The following is a 22,452-nucleotide window of genomic DNA, read 5'->3' as shown; positions in this document are numbered from 1 at the left end:
TAAGTTATTGTTCTTTGCTGGTATAATGTCTGCTGGAATATTTAAGAAATGCTGGGAAATTAAAAAATGTTCAGTTTTTTATGTTCAACAAATGTTTTCTACCTTGTAATTTTGTAAAAGATATTTTTCTTTTAAAAGCATGCCTAAATCAAATGTATTTGAGTTATGCAATGGTGAAAAAATTGGCAAAATAAATGAAAAACTGCGAAGAACCATGTTCGGTATTGTTCGGTATTCGGCCAAGTGTTTATTATTATTTTCGGTTTCGGCCACAAATTTTCATTTCGGTGCATCACTAGTCGTACCTGCAGCGTGGTGATGGACTTGTGTTTAACTCTCTAGGGTAGAACGGGGCATGATTCCATGTGTCGTACCTGCAGCGTGGTGATGGACTTGTGTTTAACTCTCTAGGGTAGAAGGGGGCATGATTCCATGTGTCGTACCTGCAGCGTGGTGATGGACTTGTGTTTAACTCTCTAGGGTAGAAGGGGGCATGATTCCATGTGTCGTACCTGCAGCGTGGTGATGGACTTGTGCTGGTGCATCAGGTGGGGCATGACGGCGTCCAGGGAGCCCTGCCACTTGCAGGAGGCGCCGGGGCAGGGGCAGGAGTACGGCCGGAACTCACACAGCTCCTCGTGCTCCGTCTTGTCGGTGTGAGGGAGCGTGACTTCGCAGCCCGACGAGGCGTACTTGCAGGGGAAGAGGACCGAGTTGGCCACCTTCTCCATGGCCAGGTTCCTGATGGAGCCCAGGGGGCCTCTGCAGGTGGGGCAGCAGGTGAGCTTGGGCCGGCAGTTGGAGCATACCTGGAACAAAACATTTCACCTTTTCACGTCTATTTCAGCTCAGCAAATCCACAATCTCAGTCCAACACTGAGCATATTTTCAAAAACAACTCACAAATTCAACACATGTGATCCTGCAGAGCTGTTCAGATAAACACAAACACCATAAACGGGGCTGGAATGGCGCTTTTCCACTAGTACCTACTCAGTCCGACTCCACTCGGTTTAGTTCTTTACCACTAGGGGTGTAACGTGCCGAGTAGATACTTTTCTGTAACTATTCTGCTGAGGTTCTAAGCTGCTGAGTCGGCTGTATCTGACGTCATCACACTACAGGCCACCGATTGGTCGCGGGGTTGGAGTCAGACGTCTGAGTCAGGATGTGACATCAGAGAAGGAGACTCTGACGGATTCTGGTTCATTATATTCAACCAGCAACGGCAGCAAAAGTCTGTTTCATGATCCAACTCTGAGGTGCAGATGTTCATAAACCTGGTGGCTGAGGAGAGAATTAAAAAGGGATCTAGACGGAGATAAGGAACGACCAGATCTACCAGGAGCTCTGTCTCTTCATAGCTGCTCACGGCTCCAGCTGACTTTTCAGCAGCGCCGAGGCAAACTAAAAAAAAAAAAGGCATTGCCACTTGAATCTTCTCTCACTCTCATTTTTTAACTTGATATGGAAACAAGTCACAGACCCAGCAGCACATCTATCATCTCCTCCAGGTTCTACATCTTTAGTGTTGTTGTCTTCTTCGTTTAGATCTTTTTTTCCTTGTTTTCTTTTTTCTTTACTTCTCTTTTTTTCTTTTTTCCTGTCCCTTTTAAATCTCAACATTTCCACTTTTTCCTCGACATTTCGACTTTTTTCTCGACATTTCCACTTTTTTCTCGAAGTGCATAATGAAAAATAAATCTCCCCCCAGTTCTAACTAATATAGAAACATGCAGCATGTGTTACCTTCAGTCTAAAGCTTATACAAGACTTTTCATTTTTTGCGGCTCCAGACATATTTGTTTTTTGTGTTTTTGGTCCAATATGGCTCTAAAACATTTTGGGTTGCCGACCGCTGATATAGATCACAGTGAGCTTATTAGTTATGTGGAAATCTTTGAGCAGACTCAGAATCACACATGCTAGTCTTCACAAGGGAAGCCCTTGGAGGAGCTTGGGTGGGAGCCGTACGTACCAGGTGTCCGGACTGACACTGCAGGATGGGGGGCAGGACATAGTCGAAGCACACAGGACACTCGAAGAGGCTGGCGAGGTCACTGTTGGAGGCCGTGGTGCCCGACAGGGTGGGCACGCGCTGGGAGGGGGGGCACTTGGAAGTTCCAGTGGGCAGCGCGGTGGCAGTTTGGCGACTCATTTCTGCTCGGGAGAAAAAAGGAACAGAGCGGTGATCAGTGTTCCTGCAGAAACTACACCGTGTCAGAAGAGGCCGATTGTGTTGGCTTCTTTCAAATATTCAATTCAATTTCATTTATATAGCATCTATTACAACAGAGGTTGTCTCTAGAATCTTTCCAGAGACCAGAACATAAACCCCCGCGCAATTGTTACATAAACAATGGCAGGTAAAAACTCCCCTAGTGGGAGAAAAACCTTAAGCCAAACGGTGGCAAGAAAAACTCCCCTTTAGGAGGAAGAAACCTGGACCTGGATCATAAGGGGGGTAGAAACCTGGACCAGGACCTGGATCATAAGGGGGGGGGGGATCTGGACCAGTTGTCCCAGAGGTGTCAAAAGTATTCACATTCATTCCTCAGGTAGAAGTATAGATACTGGAGTTTAAAAATACTCCTGTAAAAGTTTAAGTATCAACTCAAGTTTTTTACTCAAGTAAAAGTATAAAAGTACTGGTTTCAAAACTACATAAAAGTAAAAGTAATGTAAGGGGGAAAAAAGCCATTAAGGACAAAAGCCATTGAAAATGAATGCATCTTAGTATAATGCAAATATATTAAAGAACCATATATGTGTACTATTGAGCATTAACATGTGTTTCAGAGAGCAGGAGATATGATGACTAGTTGCCTATAAGTATTGTAATGGTGCAAAGTCAAACTTCAGAGGCATGTTATCATTTATCCTAACCTTTATTGGAATGTACATCCAAGTTTAGTTGCAGGAATCTGAGGGAACGGATGTAAGAACTGGAAAGTTTTTATTTAAAGGCCGAAATGAAATAGAGTAACGAGGCTGTTTATAAAATATAAGGAGTAAAAAGTACAGATAATTGCATGAAAATGTAGGGAGTAAAAGTGAAAAGTCGTCTGAAAAAGAATTACTCCAGTGAAGTATAGATAACCAAAATTTCTACTTAAGTAAGGTAACAAAGTATTTGTACTTCGTTACTTGACACCTCTGACCAGGACCTGGATCATAAGGGGGGACCTGGACCAGGATCATAAGGTGGTAGAAACCTGGACCAGGATCATAAGGGGGGTAGAAACCTGGACCAGGATCATAAGGGGGGGAGAAACCTGGACCAGGATCATAAGGGGGTAGAAACCTGGACCAGGACCTGGATCATAAGGGGGGTAGAAACCTGGACCAGGACCTGGATCATAAGGGGGTAGAAACCTGGACCAGGACCAGGATCATAAGGGGGGACCTGGACCAGGATCATAAGGGGGGACCTGGACCAGGATCATAAGGGAACCTCCTGCTGAAGACCAGCTGGACAGAGCAGGAAAAGAGAGAACAGACAGAGAGAATGAAGAACAGAGAGAGGAGAGGGGGCGGGCCAAATATTTTATTTATTCTGTGAACCTTCAGACGTGCGCTGGTTTCTTGTTGTATTCTTCTGGATACATGTGTATTGCCCACTCTCTGGCTGTTCCCCAACAAAATTGCCAGATTATTTATTTATTTTTACTCAGTGGACTGTGCCGTAGACTGAGCCTGCAGGTTCGGTACTGTAAGCCTTCTTGGACTGCAGCTATGCACATACTGTGTAGCTCAGGTGTCATACAGCCCTGCTAACAGACAGGAGCACAGCGAGGCGCAGCGGCAAGAGGACGAAAATGTGAAGAAAAGTGAGGATAATACGTGTGGAAGGTGAAGACAAATTACAGTCAGCTGGGGAGTCAGAACTGCAATATGTACGCGCACAATTCACCAGCCGGGATATTAACACCCACAGACTGGAACAGGCAGCTTTTTTTGAGCAGGTTTTATCCAGAACATTCTCAGCTGTTTAAGTGAGCCCGTTAAAACTGTTCTGAAATGTTCTCTTTGGTCATTTTTCATCGTTTAAAAAAAAAAAAAAAGGGAGTTTTGTTGGTTGTTTTTATTAATAATAGCAACCATTTAACCTTAGTAAGTCCAAAAACATACATTTCCAGTTTTATGGAAAATGTTCAATGTTTACTGTAGTAAAGTGCACAAGAATCCCAACTTGATACTTTTGTGTCCGTCTTTACTGGTGCAGACGTCTCCCTAGCTTGTAAGTTGGTGGCTAGCGGTGCCCGCGGGCAGGGGGAAGCCTCTCTGCATGCAAACATGCACGCTCACGCCAACTGTTGAGGTAAAAACGGGCTCTGGTTAGAGGCACCAGTATGTCCTTTCGTCTGCCCGCCTCAAAGCACATCTGCTAGGGTGGAGACGGAGCCTGAACGGCTATTAATAGACCGTCTTAGCTGGCGAACAGAACCGTAGGACCAAATTAGCTCAGGACCGTCGGCAAGGCCGAGGCCAGAGTCACAGAGCATGGAGCTCTGAAATTCAGAGGGACCAGGTCTCTACTGACACTTTCACAGTAGACCAGGGGTCTGAGAGAAAAACAGAGCAGGTCCTGCTTGGAATTCTTATTTTTTCCCTTTTGTTTAACGTGTCACATTTTAAGCCTGGCTTATAATAACTTTTGAATGTGTTTTATTCTGCTTCTATCACCTTATTAACCAGTTCCTGACTGGGTTATTAGCTACATGTGTTTACGGTTGATGAAACTTTGGCCTCGTCAGACGTGGAAGGAGTAACGTTAGGCCGAGCTGGAACGTTACAATCTCCAGCTTTAGGCTTCGTTATTGTCACTAATTTATCCTTCAGGTCTAACTAGTGTTAAATATGAAATAGACAAGTCAATTTAACAACAAATTTTCTTTTCTTAAACAGCTAGCTAGCTCGTTTTTTTTTTTTTTTTTTAACTCACAATTTTTTTATTTTTTAGGTCCTGAGTCTATTGAGTCCTATGGGAAAAGTGAACGTGAGCACAGATTATTACCAATTCCTTCGCCCCATAGTAACCTAAGTAAATATGGGACCCATTTTTCAAAAGCCACAAACCTTCAGAACATTCTGACACCAAAATGGACATTTTCAGACCGACAGATTAGCAGAAAATGAACTTTGTTTGAGACCTGTCTCTGTCTGAGCAACACACTCTCGCAAGATTTGGCTCTCATCGTTTTCCCATCGGATAAAATGAAGATTAAAACCAAAATAAAACTTGCTTCTTTGCTTAATAATACTGTTATTTTTATTATTTAAGTCTTTTTGGAAGAAATTTGTACTGTATCTAGTGTTGTATGTTCCAAAACGATGTGGGGAGAGGAGTGGCCACGCCCACTTAGGAGACCGGAAGTGTATACCATTTCATACCATTGGCAGTAACGGTAATGCGCTATCTTCTGTATAGAGGATCTTTGCTGGAGGTAAAAGACAAAGAGGTAAGTGAAAGTTCTTCCCACCTCTAACTGAATAAGAGTGAATATCTGATGATAACAGAAAAAAATGATGAAAGTGCCTGGAATGTCTTGTTTGGAATGAATTAACTTAAACATAAACAGGCATGTTTGAAACATAATAGAAAAAATTGATAATTTAAATTTGCTAAATAATGGTGCAGAAGGTGCTTGATGAGTAGAATATGAAATCATTCTCAAAAATCTTTTCTGAATTAAAAATAATTGATTAAGGTACGAAGAATAAGAAGCGCCCCAAACAATGTTGCAATACCGTAGATGACCATTTAGTAGCCCGGGCGTTTAATATGCTAAATCCACTTGGACCCCAGGCGTTTATAAGAACCAGGCGGGTATTTGCACCAGGCTACAATTTATTTTTGCAATGAGCAGCACCAGACCATTACTTACAAAGAACATATGAGATCCCCATAGTACCACTGGAACTAAAATTGTACACACTGTACACAACACAACACCTCACGACGAGCTCCGGATCACGAATCGTGAGGTCGCAAGAAAATCAAGCGTGTTTGAAATCCTGGTCGCTCCTCGTGAAGGAATCACAGTTGAAGCAGCTGCGACCCGATTGGACTCATCCTTTCACAGAGAGCATGCGCAATCTTTGATGTTACGTCAAAAACTATTATTTGTAGTTTAAGTTTTGCAAATTCACATTACAAATCATGTTTTAATAGCAACAAAAAAGAGCGCAGTTCCACGTACGGTGCGGGTCGCCGCGTACCCTGCGCCGTAGGCCTGCGTTGGTGTAACGCGGAACCATAAATCAGCCTTACGGCTTACCCTGCACCGTAGGCTCTGCGTTGGTGTAACGCGGAACCATAAATCAGCCTTACGGTGTACCCTGCACCGTAGGCTCTGCGTTGGTGTAACGCGGAACCATAAATCAGCCTTCAGTGTGTGCGCTGTCTGCTGAACTCTTTTTTTCTCTTCTCATTTTGCTGGGACGCCGGGTTCCTCCGCCGAGACAACTTTTGCGGTATGCGTTCTTTGTTGTGTCTAAAAATGATTCGCAGTGCACACACCCAATCAGAAACGGTACAGATATTTTGGGATTTTAATATATAAAAAAATAAAATTATAAATAATAAAGAATCCCCATGACTTTGATCAGGTGGGCAGGATGCAGGTTTGGGTGTGGGAACAGCCCACCCCTGCCCAAAACCGGCTTCGAGTTCCAGTACACAGACTTCAGGTAAACATGTGCATCTTATATACATGCAAACATGTTTGGAGCGGAGCGGGGTGCAGTGTTACTGGAGCGCTGAGCGGTTATGGCTGGAGCGTTTTTTTTTTCATGCTCTGATATACAAAGACAGTTTGTCTGTGTAACGGCGACACACGGAGCTGATCAGAGCAGTATGAACGATACTGTACACAATACAATGCAAATACAGTGTTATTACCAGGTTATTACCGGTAGTCGCCCGGGCGTTTAATTGAACCGGCGTTTATTATGCCAAATGGGCTCGGACCCCCGGCAGCTATTAGAGCACAGGCGCGTATTTGCGCGCGGGCGACTATTTGGTCATCTACGGTATGTCAATTATTTTTGTTAAAATTGTCTTTATTTCTTTTTAAGTTGGAGGAGCCCCTGCTGTACCTGGGGGGCCGCGGACCCCCAGTTGAAGACTCCTGCAGTTTACGATAGTCAAAATAAATAAATAAGTTGAATGTGTGTGTGATTTGTGTTTAGGTGACAATCATCAACTGAATATATTTTGTGGAGGCTGGGAACTGACCGTCTCCATGAGAGAATGTTTGTACATGGCAGATGGTACTTCTGTCGTACTCTGCAGTGCCAACTTATTTTAGGATATTTTAGACTCCACCAGTGAACAGAAGTAAGTAAGTAAGTATGACTAAACAAACTTTGCTGAAAGAGACCAACACTGGAATATGATGATGGATCTGTGGTACCAGAGTTCCTAGAATCCTCTGCATTTAATGCAAGTGTATGGGTTTGACTGACTCGGGGGGGTTATTACGTGTTTAACTTATGATTTGAATTCTGCAGAAGACAAGCATAGATTTATTTATTTATTTGTCCGGTAGGGAGATTTGTCTTCATTTGTCTGGAAACAGGCATTGTGGCATAGAATTGTCAAATTGGTTTAATTCACTGCACAAATTGTTACAGATTACTTTTGTAATACTGTATTTGACCCGGTCTTTGTACGTTTTGACCGTATAGAAACATAATTCTTGCCATTTTAAGAATGAGATGTACCTGCTGTACTCTACTGCCCTTACTTTTTAACAACTTGTGCTTTTTATTATTTTACCTTTTTCTTATCATTTTATTTGTTATTTATGTTTTAATTACTATGAATTACCTTGTGTTGAATTGTGCTAGACAAACTTGCCTTGCCTATATTATATATATATATATATATATATATATATATATATATATATATATATATCTATATCTATATCTATATCTGTGTGTGTGTGTGTGTGTGTGTGTGTGTGTGTGTGTGTGTGTGTGTGTGTGTGTGTGTGTGTGTGTGTTTATTTTATGTTTTCTTATTGGCTGAGTTGAGTGGCTTTTTTGGCACAAAAACACGGCGGGACGGACTATGGCAAAAATAAATGGGCACTTTCAGAGGATCTGAGGCCGCGTCCAGACTGCAGGCAAATATCCGATTTTTAGCCCATCCAGATTGAAACTGGATGACTCTTTTGAAGTCTGAACAGTTCCAAACCGCATGAGATCCGATTTTTGCAAACCAGATGGAAACCACCTCCAGGAGGTAGTTTCATATCCGATCCATATCGCATTTGGGCAGATGCGTGTCAGTCTGAACATCCAAACACTCAGATCGGATATGACTGTCCCAGACGCTCCAAACCACCCGCCCATTTCCAGTTGTGGAGCTACTCATCCTTTCACAGAGAGCATGTACGTCCGACGTCTGATGTCACGTCCAAAACTATTATTTGTAGTTTAAGTGTTGCAAATTCACATTACAAATCATGTTTTAATAGCAGAAAAAAAGACTGCATTTCCACGTACGGTGCGGGTGGCCGCGTACCCTACGCCGTAGGTCTGCGTTGGTGTAACGCAGAACCATAAATCAGCCTTCAGTCGCGCTGTCAGCCTGAACCTGCAGCCCGTCAGCCCCTCTCCTCCTAGGAGGAGAGGTTATGGAGCGGGGCTGCCAGTTGCTGGTTCGTTTTGTTAACTCTGAGCTTTGTTGGTTGGTTTGTTAGTTTGCTGGTGGTTTTGTTCTGAACACTTTTCTCTGTTTCTCATTTTGCTGGGACGTCGGGTCCCTCCGCCGAGACAACTTTTGCGGTATGCGTTCATTGTTATGTCTAAAAATGATGCGCAGTGCCGACCCAATCAGAAACGGTACAGATATTTTGGGATTTTTTTATATATAAAAAAAATACATGACTTCACACAATACACACGCTGGGTGACGCCTCCGCTCCAACGTCGTTGCTATGGCAACCCGTCAGATCAGTCAATGATGTGACACAGTCTGAACAGAACCAGATCCGATATGGACACTTGCTAAAAACAGTGTGGACAGTCAGCCCTGAAAATCGGATATGAGAAGGAATCAGATATGAATCAGATTTGCCTGCAGTCTGAACGCGGCCTTAAAGATCTTCTTCCATTTAAGAAGGACTTCCATTTCTCTTCCCCAACAAACAGTAGCTTAAATAGTCAGTTGGCAGCATGTAAAGTTACAACAAGTTCTAACATGCCCAGCAAAGAGAGTGTGGTTGGATAAACATAGCAGCACTTGTTCAGCTGGCACATGTGATGCCCAGCCGGAGACACTGCCAAGATAAAAACATAAGATAGTAAGTATAGACGACAGCAGTCGCTGGTTAGAGGGAGTCTTAAAAATTACTTTTCCAGTCTGAATTTACTGCCAACGCCGAGACCAGGGACTGACGACTACAAGCAGCTATTTAGGGGAAGAGTCTCTGCTAAATACACTGTACAACAAAGCTGCTGAAGAAGCTGAGCATGGAGCTGAAACAACGACAAAAAAAAGATACAAAGAAACATTCTATTCAAAATACAGATGCGAATAAACATGTAGATATGTACATGTATTAATATATGTAGATAGATGTATATTATGGATATAGATGTGTTATATGCAGGGCTGCACATAATTATTTTGGTCTGGTGCTCAGAGGAGCCCCTGGATATGTGACTTGGGGCTCCAAAAACGCGGTGACCCGTCTCGCCGGATCGATAAAAGAGGGATGCAGGAATAAGTTATAGGCAAAACGATATTTATTCACTTATAAAGATGAATTGACAAATTATGGTGCGTGTTAGTCTGTAGAGTCAGTATAAAAGTTACAGTTTTTATCGGCCAGATTGGGATGCTCCCCTCCTTGAACCGCCACCTTACTGTGGTGGAGGGGTTTGTGCGCCCGAGTGATCCTAGGAGCTATGTTGTCGGGGGCACTTTCGCCCCTGGTAGGGACTCCCATGGCAAACAGGTCCTGGGTGACGGGCCAGACTAAGAGCGGTTCACAAAGCTTACCATGGATAACAAAAGATCAAGGACCGTTACGTCGCCCGGATCGGCGTCACCGGGGCCCCGCCCTGGAGCCAGGCCTGGGGTCGGGGCTCGTAGGCGAGCGCCTGGTGGCCGGGTCTTTGCCCGTGGGACCCGGCCGGGCTCAGCCCGAAACGGCGACGCGGGTCCGCCTTCCAGTAGGCCCACCACCCGCAGGAAGGACCATGGCAGGCCGGTGCATTGTGGGCTGGGTAGCAGTCGTGGCGGGGTGCCTCGACGACCCAATCCCTGGACATCAACCCTCACAGTGGGGACATGGAATGTCACCTCGCTGGGGGGGAAGGAGCCGGAGCTTGTGCGTGAGGTTGAGAGATACCGGCTAGAGATAGTCGGGCTCACCTCCACACATAGCTTGGGCTCTGGAACCCAGCTCCTTGAAGGGGGCTGGACCCTCCACTACTCTGGAGTTGCCCAGGGTGAGAGGCGGCGGGCTGGTGTGGGCTTGGTTATAGCCCCCCAGCTCAGCCGCCATGTGTTGGAGTTCACCCCGGTGAACGAGAGGGTCGCTTCCCTGCGCCTTCGGGTCGGGGATAGGTCTCTCACTGTTGTTTGTGCCTACGGGCCGAACAGCAGTGGGGAGTACCCGGCCTTCTTGGAGTCCCTGGGAGGAGTACTTGATGGTGCTCCAACTGGGGACTCCATTGTTCTACTGGGGGACTTCAACGCTCACGTGGGCAATGACAGTGATACCTGGAGAGGCGTGATTGGGAGGAACGGCCTCCCCGATCTGAACCCGAGTGGTGTTTTGTTGTTGGACTTCTGTGCGAGTCACAGTTTGTCCATCACGAACACCATGTTCAGGCATAAGGGTGTCCATCAGTGCACGTGGCACCAGGACACCCTAGGCCGGAGGTCAATGATCGACTTTGTTGTCGTTTCATCTGACCTTCGGCCGCATGTCTTGGACACTCGGGTGAAGAGAGGGGCTGAGCTGTCAACTGATCACCACCTGGTGGTGAGTTGGATGCGCTGGCGGAGGAGGAGGTTGGACAGACCGGGCAGACCCAAACGGATTGTGAGGGTCTGTTGGGAACGTCTGGCTGAGCCCTCTGTCAGGGACATCTTCAACTCCCACCTCCGGGAGAGCTTCTCTCGGATCCCGGGGGAGGCGGGGGACATCGAGTCCGAGTGGACCATGTTCTCTGCCTCCATTGTCAACGCGGCGGCTCGAAGCTGCGGACGCAAGGTCTCCGGTGCCTGTCGTGGCGGCAATCCTAGAACCCGGTGGTGGACACCGGAAGTACAGGATGCCGTCAGACTGAAGAAGGAGTCCTACCGGGCTATGTTGGCCGGTGGGACTCCTGACGCAGTAGATAGGTACCGGCAGGCCAAGCGGGCCGCGGCTCGGGCAGTCTTGGAGGCAAAAACTCGGGTCTGGGAAGAGTTCGGGGAGGCCATGGAGGAGGACTTTCGGTCGGCCTCGAGGAAATTCTGGAGGACCGTTCGGCGCCTCAGAAGGGGGAAGCAGTACTCTGCCGGCACCATTTATGGTGCTGGTGGGGAGCTGTTGACCTCGACTGGGGACATTGTCGGACGGTGGAAGGAATACTTTGAGGATCTCCTTAACCCGACTGACATGCCTTCCACTGAGGAAGCAGAGGGTTGGGGCTCGGAGGCGTGCTCATCCATCACCCAAGCCGAGGTCACCGAGGTGGTTCGTAAGCTCCTCGGTGGCCGGGCACCGGGGGTGGATGAGATTCGCCCTGAGTACCTCAAGTCTCTGGATGTCGTAGGGCTGTCTTGGCTGACACGCCTCTGCGACATTGCATGGAGGAAGGGGACAGTACCGCTGGGGTGGCAAACCGGGGTGGTGGTCCCTCTGTTTAAAAAGGGGGACCGGAGAGTGTGTTCCAACTACAGGGGGATCACACTTCTCAGCCTCCCGGGGAAAGTCTACGCCAGGGTACTGGAGAGGAGATTACGGCCGATAGTCGAACCTCGGATTCAGGAGGAACAATGCGGTTTTCGTCCCGGTCGTGGAACACTGGACCAGCTCTATACCCTCTGCAGGGTGCTCGAGGGTTCATGGGAATTTGCCCAACCAGTCTACATGTGTTTTGTGGATCTGGAGAAGGCATTTGACCGTGTCCCTCGTGCCATTCTGTGGGGGGTGCTGAGTGAGTATGGAGTCCGGGGCCCTCTACTAAGGGCTGTCCGGTCTCTGTATGATCGAAGCAGGAGTCTGGTTCGCATTGCCGGCAGTAAGTCAGACTTGTTCCCGGTGCATGTTGGACTCCGGCAGGGCTGCCCTTTGTCACCGGTCCTGTTCATAATTTTTATGGACAGGATTTCTAGGCGCAGCCAGGGGCCGGAGGGGATCCGGTTTGGGAACCTCAGGATTTCATCTCTGCTTTTTGCAGATGATGTTGTCCTGTTGGCTTCATCAGACCGGGACCTCCAGCATGGGCTGGGGCGGTTTGCGGCCGAGTGCGACGCGGCAGGGATGAGAATCAGCACCTCCAAGACCGAGGCCATGGTTCTCGACCGGAAAAGGGTGGCATGCCTTCTCCGGGTGGGTGGAGAAGTCCTGCCTCAGGTGGAGGAGTTCAAGTATCTCGGGATCTTGTTCACGAGTGAGGGAACAATGGAGCGTGAGATTGACAGGCGGATCGGTGCAGCGTCCGCAGTAATGCGGTCGATGTACTGGACCGTCGTGGTAAAGAGGGAGCTGAGTCGAAAGGCGAAGCTCTCGATTTACCGGTCAATCTACGCCCCTACCCTCACCTATGGTCATGAACTTTGGGTAGTGACCGAAAGGACAAGATCGCGGATACAAGCGGCCGAGATGAGTTTCCTCCGCAGGGTGGCTGGACGCTCCCTTAGAGATAGGGTGAGGAGTTCGGTCACCCGGGAGGAGCTCGGAGTCGAGCCGCTGCTCCTCCACATTGAGAGGAGTCAGCTGAGGTGGCTTGGGCATCTGTACCGGATGCCTCCTGGACGCCTCCCTAGGGAGGTGTTCCAGGCATGTCCCACCGGGAGGAGACCCCGGGGAAGACCCAGGACACGCTGGAGAGACTATGTCTCTCGGCTGGCCTGGGAACGCCTCGGACTCCCCCCGGAAGAGCTGGAGGAGGTGTCTGGGGTGAGGGAAGTCTGGGCATCCCTGCTGAGGCTGCTGCCCCCGCGACCCGGTAACGGATAAGCGGGAGAAGATGAGTGAGTGAGTGAGATTGGGATGCTCACGGCATATTTTGCACCTAGGGTTGCCAACTTTCAGAAATAGAAATAAAGGACGCCCCGATTTCAGCAGCGCAGGAGCCAAAAAAAAGCCCCAAAACTTCTAAATTGCATAAAAATGTGTTTATTTTATATGAAAAAACGTGTTCTTTAATAGCATTCAGTGTTTCCCCTAGAATTTTTTTCAGGCCCTGTGGTACCCACCGAAAAAACCCTAAACAGACGAGGCGCGTGGGACGGCATATTGGACATGTGATATGCAGCAATATAACAAAGTTTTACATTAAAAATCATTGTAGGCCTATATTGGTGAATGATATCACTTCAATGAAATAAGATTTAATCTAACCTTTAACCAAAGTGTCATCGGCCTGAAAGGTCTGACCCATATGAGCATTGAGCACATCTTTTCTAGATATTTCAGAGGGATCTCTATGAAAAGTTTGTACTGACGGCATATGCCACAAAACATCCCTATTCACAATTGAGATTATATCAGTTATAAATAATTTAAACATTGTAGAATATTTTTTTTCCCCGTTTTGTTATAACAGAGTTACATGCATTTGACTGGGGAAAAAATGAACCTTTAGTGGTTCTAGTGGAAAGACAATCTATTGTCTGTGTTATTTTCATCATTATTACTTACCAAAAAAAGAAGCTCAATCAGAACAAAAATGTAAGCAAACAACAAGCAGAACCTACGCAGTAGTGTACGCGGCGAGGTGCAACGTACGGTGCGTGCCGCCGCGTAGGTTCTGCGGTAGTGCAACGAAGAACCATAAATCAGCCTTGACGCTCACACGTGTTCTGGCGCTAGGACCCCGCGGGCGCATGGTGCGTCGTCGGACGGTGTTTTCCTTCATGCTTCCCTGCAGCGTCTCATGCAAACACAAACACACGTACCTGGCAGAAACATTTCTTTATATCATGTTGTCTGTCGCCCGCGATATTTTTTCTTTTTTTGGCCGGCGCCATAGTTGGCTAGCTACAAACTCTATACATCCCATAATGTATAATAATATGCGAGAGTACCGCTCTCAGCAGCGGTACTCGCGTCGTTAAGGCTGATTTATGGTTCCGCGTTACAACGCAACCCTACGGCGTAGGGTACGCGGCCAGCGAATCAACGAAGCAGGTTGACTCACGTTGTAGAACAGCTGCAGAGGCGCTCCAAAACGTAAATGATCATTGATTTTTTTTTTTTAGGCCTGGCGGGGGGTCTCGTTGGCCTGGCGGGCCCGCCAGGCCTATATAATGGTAGGGGAAACACTGGCATTGAACTTGCATGACTGTACAGACAGCCAACCATATAGCAGCTGAAATAGCCTCCTATGCTATGTATGTCCACATCAGCCAAGGTGTAGAATATTGCTTCAGGTGAAGAATATGGTGTAAAAGTTAACTTATTTCAATAATTCAACTAGAATTTGGTGTAAAAGTTAACTTATTTCAATAATTCAACTAGAATATGGTGTAAAAACTCATTTATTTCAATAATTCAACTAGAATATGGTGTAAAAGTTAATCTATTTCAATAATTCAACTTAAAAGGTGAAACTAATATATTACCTAGTCTTATTACATGCAAAGCAAGATATGTTGAACCTTTATTTGTTATAATTTTGATGATGGAATTGTTTATTGATTTCATAAAATATTCTCTAATTTATTTTTTATTTGGGGTTTTCATAAACTGTGAGCCATAATCAGAGAGCAGCGTCTTGTTGGTGCAGGAAACTGCTGCACGCAGTGACGGACACTGGCTGTTTATGGTTATTAAGCCAGTCGGGATTCCAGCCAGATGTTCTGTGTTTAAATGCGTTGTTTTTTACTGGGTCACCAGTCGGACCAGTGTCAGCGACGGTAAAGGCTGATTTATGGTCCGCGTTACACCAACGTAGAACCTACGCCGTAGGGTACGCGGTGACACGCACCGTACGGTCCCTGAGGCTGCTGCCCCCGCGACAGAGAAGCGGAAGAAGATGGATGGATGGATGGATGGATGGATGGATGGATATATTCGTTTTTTTTTTGTTTTTTTTTTACTTTTTTGTACTCTTTATCAAGCATTTTCGAAATAAAAATCTTCAATTCAAGGTCTGAAGGAAGTGAAAACATGAACAAAGAGGGGCGAGGAGAAAAAGGGAGAATTAGGGTGCGTCCCAATACTCCCCCTCGCCCTCCTTTTCTTCCCTAACCCTAACTTTTGCGCGTTCCCGTGAAGGTAGTGGTGTCCCAATTCCTCTTTTCACCAAGGGGGAGGGGGCATAACGAGGGCTAGGGGCTGAGAATAGCCCCTTCAAATCGAGGGATTTCAGATGCTGACTTGGCGAGCGAGGGGGTATGAAGATTTCCCAGAATGCTTTTCGTCGTCATTTGCGGACTGAATCAAAAAAAAAAACATGGAGGACATTTCAGGTTTTTTTGGGAGTAAAATCAATATTTTGAGTTAGTTTCTGCATAAAAATGCATTTTGATTACATTTCTCGGCGCAAACCGATATTTTACTTTCATAATATTCACTCAGTGAATGTACATCATCCCTTTTTTGTCCGTTGTTCGCTAAGATCGCGCCGGAATATGGTTACGTAAGCTACGTAAGCTACGCCGTAGGTTACGTAAGCTACGCCGTAGGCTGCGTCTAGCTCGCCGACCGAGGAAAACATGCTTTACAGACTTGCAAGCAAGCATTTTTTCATTTTTTTGAGTCAAATGGCGAACCGCAAAGAGCAGGAGGATATTGAACCCACAAATGTAAGTATAATGTCCCATGGAATTAAAAAAATCACAGTGCTTTTGTATGTTTTAACAGTTTGAACAGTACATAGAAATACCACATTGTTTATTGTTTATTTTTAATACCAAAGAGTGAAATTACCGGAGTCAAATTACTTGTTGGACAATGTTAGAACCTGGCCAATAAAGCTGATTCTGATTCTGAGTTAACGTAAGATAATATGTGGCTGTTGATGACGAGTCGGGTAGATAACATTGCCGTGTCCTGTTAACTACTCGTTAACTCTCATATTTTCTACAAATTTGTTGGATATTTCACATTACTATAAGGCAGCAACGTTATTTTGGGGGGGGTTACGAAGTAATAACGTTGCTTGCTGCCTGTTATCATAGTTCAAACTTTTTTTTTTTGTTGTTTGTTTGTTTTTTTTACGAGGACGTTTGTGCATTGCAGTAATCACATTTCATTCCAGGGACTCCGGATCAGGTCCGACACCTAATAAGCTTTAGGACTAACAACGAGGAGAATTTCAATAAGAAGAAATATGCTGCTAAACCACTGTGGGAGTGAGTGATCCAGCTATCTGCTTTCAGAATATCTGTGATGGGGTCCTTAACCATGGAATAACTACTATTCATCACTGTTTTCTGTTACAGGAAACTCATCAAACTCATTTTCAGAACATAATCGACCCTCCATCCTCACCGGTGTCCTCTCTGACAAATTCAGAGGAAAGCACAGAGGTAATTTTTATTTATACAGTGATAATGAACCTGGTATGATGTTGTGGGTGTGTATGATAGTCCAGTCATGTGTGTAATCAACATGTGTATCCATCTTTTTTTTATCTCAGAACACTTTGGAAGACGCCAGCACATCGGCCTCAAGCTCTGCCTCACCAGCTGGAAGAGGAAGCTGGAAGCTTCAGGCATCAGGTCCACTTTCCCCCCGATCCCCCCAAAAAAAGAAACTCTCCATGCAGGACTTCCTTCAAGCTGAGGCCGCCAAAGAAGACAGAAGATGTCAAAAGAATGAAGAACACATGGACAGGTTTCTGAACCTTTTAGAGAAAATGGTGGACCAGACACCTCATCAGCAGTAGCAGCACATACACTGCAATATTTTTTTTGTACATATTTCTGTGCAAATTTTTTTTATATGGAACAGCACCTTTCTTTGTTCTGCGTGCAATGTTTACTTTTTTCTTTTTAAAAATGTTATTTGAATATAGCAAATAAAGCCTTTTTTACTGCGGATTCTCTCACTATCCTTATTTTACTATTGATCTTGTTGTACAGTTTATAATTTGAGACATTACCTTACTTTGAGAAACCCCAGAAGAGAAAACTGTTGTGAAACAAGTTTTATTAGACAATTTAAAAGTATTTCCAAGTGAGTAAAACCACATAAGTACAAAACTATATGAAGAACATATGGACAGGTTCCTAAACCTTTTAGAGAAAATGGTGGACAGGACACCTCATCAGCAATAGCAGCACATACACTGCAAACTTTTTTTTTTTGTAAATATTTCTGTGCACATTTTTTTATATGGAATATAAGTGCCATATTAACAGAGCTACAGCTGAAATTAAAACAGCTTTTGGCTCTCAGCTTCCTGATCAGGGTAGGGATGGAAACGAGGGGTAGGGGGAGAATTGGGACAGGCACCTGGGCCAAGTGCCCTAGATTTCAAGTGCCCTAAAATCTCCCCCTTCTTTTTTAGGGCTTAGGGAAGAAAAGAAGTGCGAGTGGAGAAAAGAAGGGCGAGTGAAGGAGAATTGGGATTGGCCCTTAGTCAGCCAGACTGAGGGGGCAAATCCTGCTCTGCAACCGGGAGGTGAATGAAGGAAGAAGCAGCCACCGCAGCACGTTTAAGTTGAGCAGACATCTGGTGATCAGACAGATCTTTATCCCCCTCCACATACGTCGCCAGCATATATGAGGTTTTATTCAGGAGGAGTCATAGACCAAAGAAAAAACTGCTTCGAAAGAAAGGTTCATATTGCTTATGGAAAAGCATCTCAAACTACGGTACATGGAAAAAAAAAAAAAAAAAAAGGTACATGTTTAAAAGTAAAACACATATCAAAGACTAGATGCATAGTTGACACATAAAAATACAAAATAGAGATGTAAATAGTTTCAAACACACTTTTGCAAACAACAATTTGCATGTATGTATGTATGTATGTATGTATGTGTATGTATATATATATATATATATATATATATATATATATATATATATATATATATACACACACATACATACATACATACATACATACATACATACATACACACACACATATACATACACTCAGAGCCGCCTGGGAGATTTGCGAGGCCCTGTGTGCAATGGACGGGGGGGGGGGGGGGGGGGCTTGCGAGCCTTTCAGAGAGGCATTAAACTCTTCCATTTTCTTTAGTTTTTTTCTTTTTTCATCCCCTGATGGAAATTTCCTGAATCTGTCTCGTTCTCTCGACATTGTGTGACAGTTTTATGGGCAGAAATATGTGCCACTAGAAACTGAATTTGAATTGCTCAACTTGAATAATTTAATCAAAAAACTGAATCTGAATCACATAATTTGAATATGTATTGTTTAATTTGAATCATTGCATTGAAAATCTGAATCTACATTCAGTTCTCACAATTCAAATTCAGTTCTTGCAATTCAATTTCATTTTCACTGTGCCAGACAACCGGGTCTTCCGCAGGAACAGCAATCAAGTGCAGATACATAGAACTCCTTTTCACGTAGCCTACTATAACCTCTATTTTCTTTCAACGATATAAACGACCAATGGGAGTTAGATATTTCGAAACCTATTGTGTTTTCTCCATTCTGTGTAAAAAGTGTGTGAAGATTTGCGGTAACGGGTGAAGCCTGAATTATGGTTCAGCGTTAAATCGACGCAGACCTACGCCGTAGGGTACGGTGTAGCCTACGGCTTAGGTTACGCAGCGACGCACGCGGTACGGTTGGTGTAACGCAGAACCATAAATAAGCCTTCACACGTGACGAGTGCGCGCAGGGAGGAGAGGGGGACAGAGGGGGTGAGGAGCATCCAGGTCGCACCGCAACTGTTTTCGCTGATCTATTTTTGGCTCTACCTCCTTTGTCATCATATTCACATTAATAATAACTGTTTATCAGAAATCCCATGTTTAAATATCTTATTAAAGCAGTGTTTTTTTCTCTGTGTGTGTGTCTTTTTAACAGAGGTGTCAAAAGTATTCACATTCATTACTCAGGTAGAAGTAGAGCTTAAAAATACTCCTGTTGAAGTATCATCTCAAGTTTTTTACTCAAGTAAAAGTATAAAGGTACTGGTTTCAAAACTACTTAAAGTATAAAAGTAAAAGTAATGTAAGGGGGGAAAAAGCCATTAAGGACAAAAGCCATTGAAAATGAATGCATCTTAGTATAATGCAAATATATTAAAGAAGCATATATGTGTACTATTGAGCATTAACATGTGTTTCAGAGAGCAGGAGATATGATGACTAGTTGCCTATAAGTATTGTAATGGTGCAAAAAGTCAAACTTCCAAGGCACGTTATCATTTATCCTAACCTTTATTGGAATGTACATCCAAGTTTAGTTGCAGGAATCTGAGGGAACGGATGTAAGAACAAAACTGGACAAGAACATCTGAAACAACCACAACCAAATTCACTCTATCCGGATGGAGCAATTTAACTGGATAGTTTTTTTTTTAAAGGGCCTAAATGAAATAGAGTAACGAGGCTGTTTTTAAAATGTAAGGAGTAAAAAGTACAGATAAAGTGAAGTATAGATAACCAAAATTTCTACTTAAGTAAGGTAACGGAGTATTTGTACTTTGTTACTTGACACCTCTGCTTTTTAAGGTTGAGTCAGCCACAGAAGCTACAATGACTGAACTGATTGAGGAAATTTTCAGCGAAAACAGTTTGCTAAGTTCAGAAAATTGCATTCCTTTACTATGATACAGTATTTAAATCCAGGAAAAGACAACACTATATCACATTAAGATATCCATCACAGCCAATATCTATTTTCATATCACAATATTGGTGTAATAGTGATATTTTGCTCAGCCCTATGAGCTGTAAATATATATATATATATATATATATATATATATATATATATATATATATATATATATATATATTGATGTTTAAAGCATCACAGCTCATTGAATCAGGACCCCATGTAATATGACATGTATTGAATCAAAATATTACTGCCAATACACAGCACATACAGTATGATACTATTGAGTTCCACCCTCAGTGCAAGGGGAACATCCCTGAGTTTTCTCTGACTTTCTTGGCCAAATCCCATATCCAGCAAATAAAGTAATAATTAATGTTTTGGTCGCACACTCCTCAGCAGAAATTTTTCTACAAAACGGCATCTACACAAATCTACACTTTTTACACAGAATGGAGAAAACACAATAGGTTTCGAAATATCTAGCTCCCATTGGTCGTTTATATCGTTGAAAGAAAATAGAGGTTATAGTAGGCTACGTGAAAAAAAGTTCTTTGTATCTGCACTCGATTGCTGTTCCTGCGGAAGACCCGGATGTCTGGCTTTGAATTGTGAGAACTGAATGTAGATTCAGTTTTTCAATGCAATGATTCAAATTAAACAATACATATTCAAATTATGTGATTCAGATTCAGTTTTTCGATGAAATTATTCAAGTTGAACAATTCAAATTCAAATATAAATTATTCAAATTCAGTTTCTAGTGGCACATATTTCTGCCCATACAGTTTCCACACTCCACCCGTCTGGATCAGAGCAGCTTGTGTCTGCGCTTGGTCTTTCAGTTGTATTGAACAACAGACACAACAATTGCACATATATTTATTGATATGCACAGACTAGTACACATTTAGGTCTGTAATGGAACGTGACTGTTGATATTTATAAGGGAAAGAAGGAAAAAAAAAAAAAAAAAAAGCCCATAGCGCGAGGCCCCGTGCGGTTGCACGGTTCGCACACCCCTTGCGGCGGCACTGTATGTATGTATGTATGTATGTATGTATGTATGTATGTATGTATATATATATATATATATATATATATATATATATTCAATTCAATTTTATTTATATAGCGTCTGATACAACAGATGTTGTCTCTAGATGCTTTCCAGAGATCCAGAACATGAACATAAACATAAACCCCCGAGCAATTATTATATAAACAATGGCAGGTAAAAACTCCCATAGTGGGAGAAAAGCCTTAAGCCAAACAGTGGTAAGGAAAAACTCCCCTTTAGGAGGGAAGAAACCTTAAGCAGGACCAGGATCATAAGGGGGGACCCTCCTGCCAAAGGCCAGACTGGGGGAGTCAGGGACGTCAGCAGCACACAGCAGGCAGGTGGAAGCAGCAGCGGGATGACCAGAGGTGGGGGGGGGGCGGCGTCAGCAGAACACAACAGTCATGTGGAAGCAGCGTATATATGTATGTGTGCTTATGTATGTGTATACAGTATATCTCAAAAGTGAGTACACCCTTTAGATTTTTGCAAATATTCTGTCATATCCTTTCAGGAGATAACACTATCTAAATGAAACTTTGATATAACTTAAAGTAGTCAGTGTGCTGCTTGAATAACAGTATAGATGTATTGTCCATTGAAAATCATTCAGTACACAGCTGTTAATGTCTAAACAGCCGGCAACAAAAGTGAGTACACCCCATAGTGAACATGTCTTAATTGTGCCCAAAGTGTCAATATTTTGTGTGACCACCATTGCTATCTAGCACTGCTTTAACCCTCCTGGGCATGGGATTCACCAGAGCTGCACAGGTTGCTTCTGGAATCTTCTTCCACTCCTCCATGACGACATCACGGAGCATACAGATGTTGGACACCTTGCACTCCTCCACCTTCCTCTTGAGGATGCCCCACATGTGCTCAATTGGGTTTAGGTCTGGAGACATACTTGGCCAGTCCATCACCTTAACCTTCAGCTTCTTCAGCAAGGCCGTTGTCATCTTGGAGGTGTGTTTAGGGTCATTATCATGTTGGGAAACTGCCCTACGGCCCAGTTCCCGAAGAGAGGGGATCATGCTCTGCTGCAGGATGTCACAGTATATATTGGATCATGTGTCCCTCAATGAAATGCAGCTCCCCAGTGCCGGCAGCACTCATGCAGCCCCAGACCATGATGCTGCCACCACCATGCTTGACTGTAGGCAAAACACATTTGTCTTGGTACTCCTCACCAGGGTGCCGCCACACACGCAGGACACCATCTGACCCAAACAAGTTTATTTTGGTCGCATCAGACCACAGGACATGGTTCCAGTAACTCATGTTCTTGGATTCATTGTCTTCAGCGAACTGTTTGCGGTCTTTCTTATGCATCGGTTTCAGAAGAGGCTTCTGTCTGGCACTGTGCTGCAACTCATTTTCATGGTGTTGGCAATCTTCTTATAGCCAAGGCCATCTTTGTGAAGCGCAA

The 22,452-nt window shown here is 44.3% G+C and overlaps 1 protein-coding gene across 3 annotated transcripts in view; it reads right to left on the bottom strand.

The window, feature by feature from the left end:
- Positions 1 to 22,452, bottom strand: part of siah1 (siah E3 ubiquitin protein ligase 1) — a 75,337-nt gene that overhangs the window by 7,338 nt on the left and 45,547 nt on the right. For all 3 annotated transcript variants that reach the window (XM_061722338.1, XM_061722337.1, XM_061722339.1), the window contains 2 exons: positions 1,979 to 2,160; positions 513 to 809 (listed from right to left, as the gene is read on the bottom strand). In XM_061722338.1, coding sequence (XP_061578322.1) covers positions 513 to 809; positions 1,979 to 2,160 — 479 coding nt within the window. The remainder of the gene's footprint in view (positions 1 to 512; positions 810 to 1,978; positions 2,161 to 22,452) is intronic.

Source organism: Cololabis saira, chromosome 5 (genome assembly GCF_033807715.1).
Source record: "Cololabis saira isolate AMF1-May2022 chromosome 5, fColSai1.1, whole genome shotgun sequence".
In the NCBI taxonomy this organism is placed as follows: Eukaryota; Metazoa; Chordata; class Actinopteri; order Beloniformes; family Belonidae; genus Cololabis; species Cololabis saira.
Note: the sequence above shows the minus strand (reverse complement) of the source record. Positions and strands in the feature narration are given on the sequence as shown.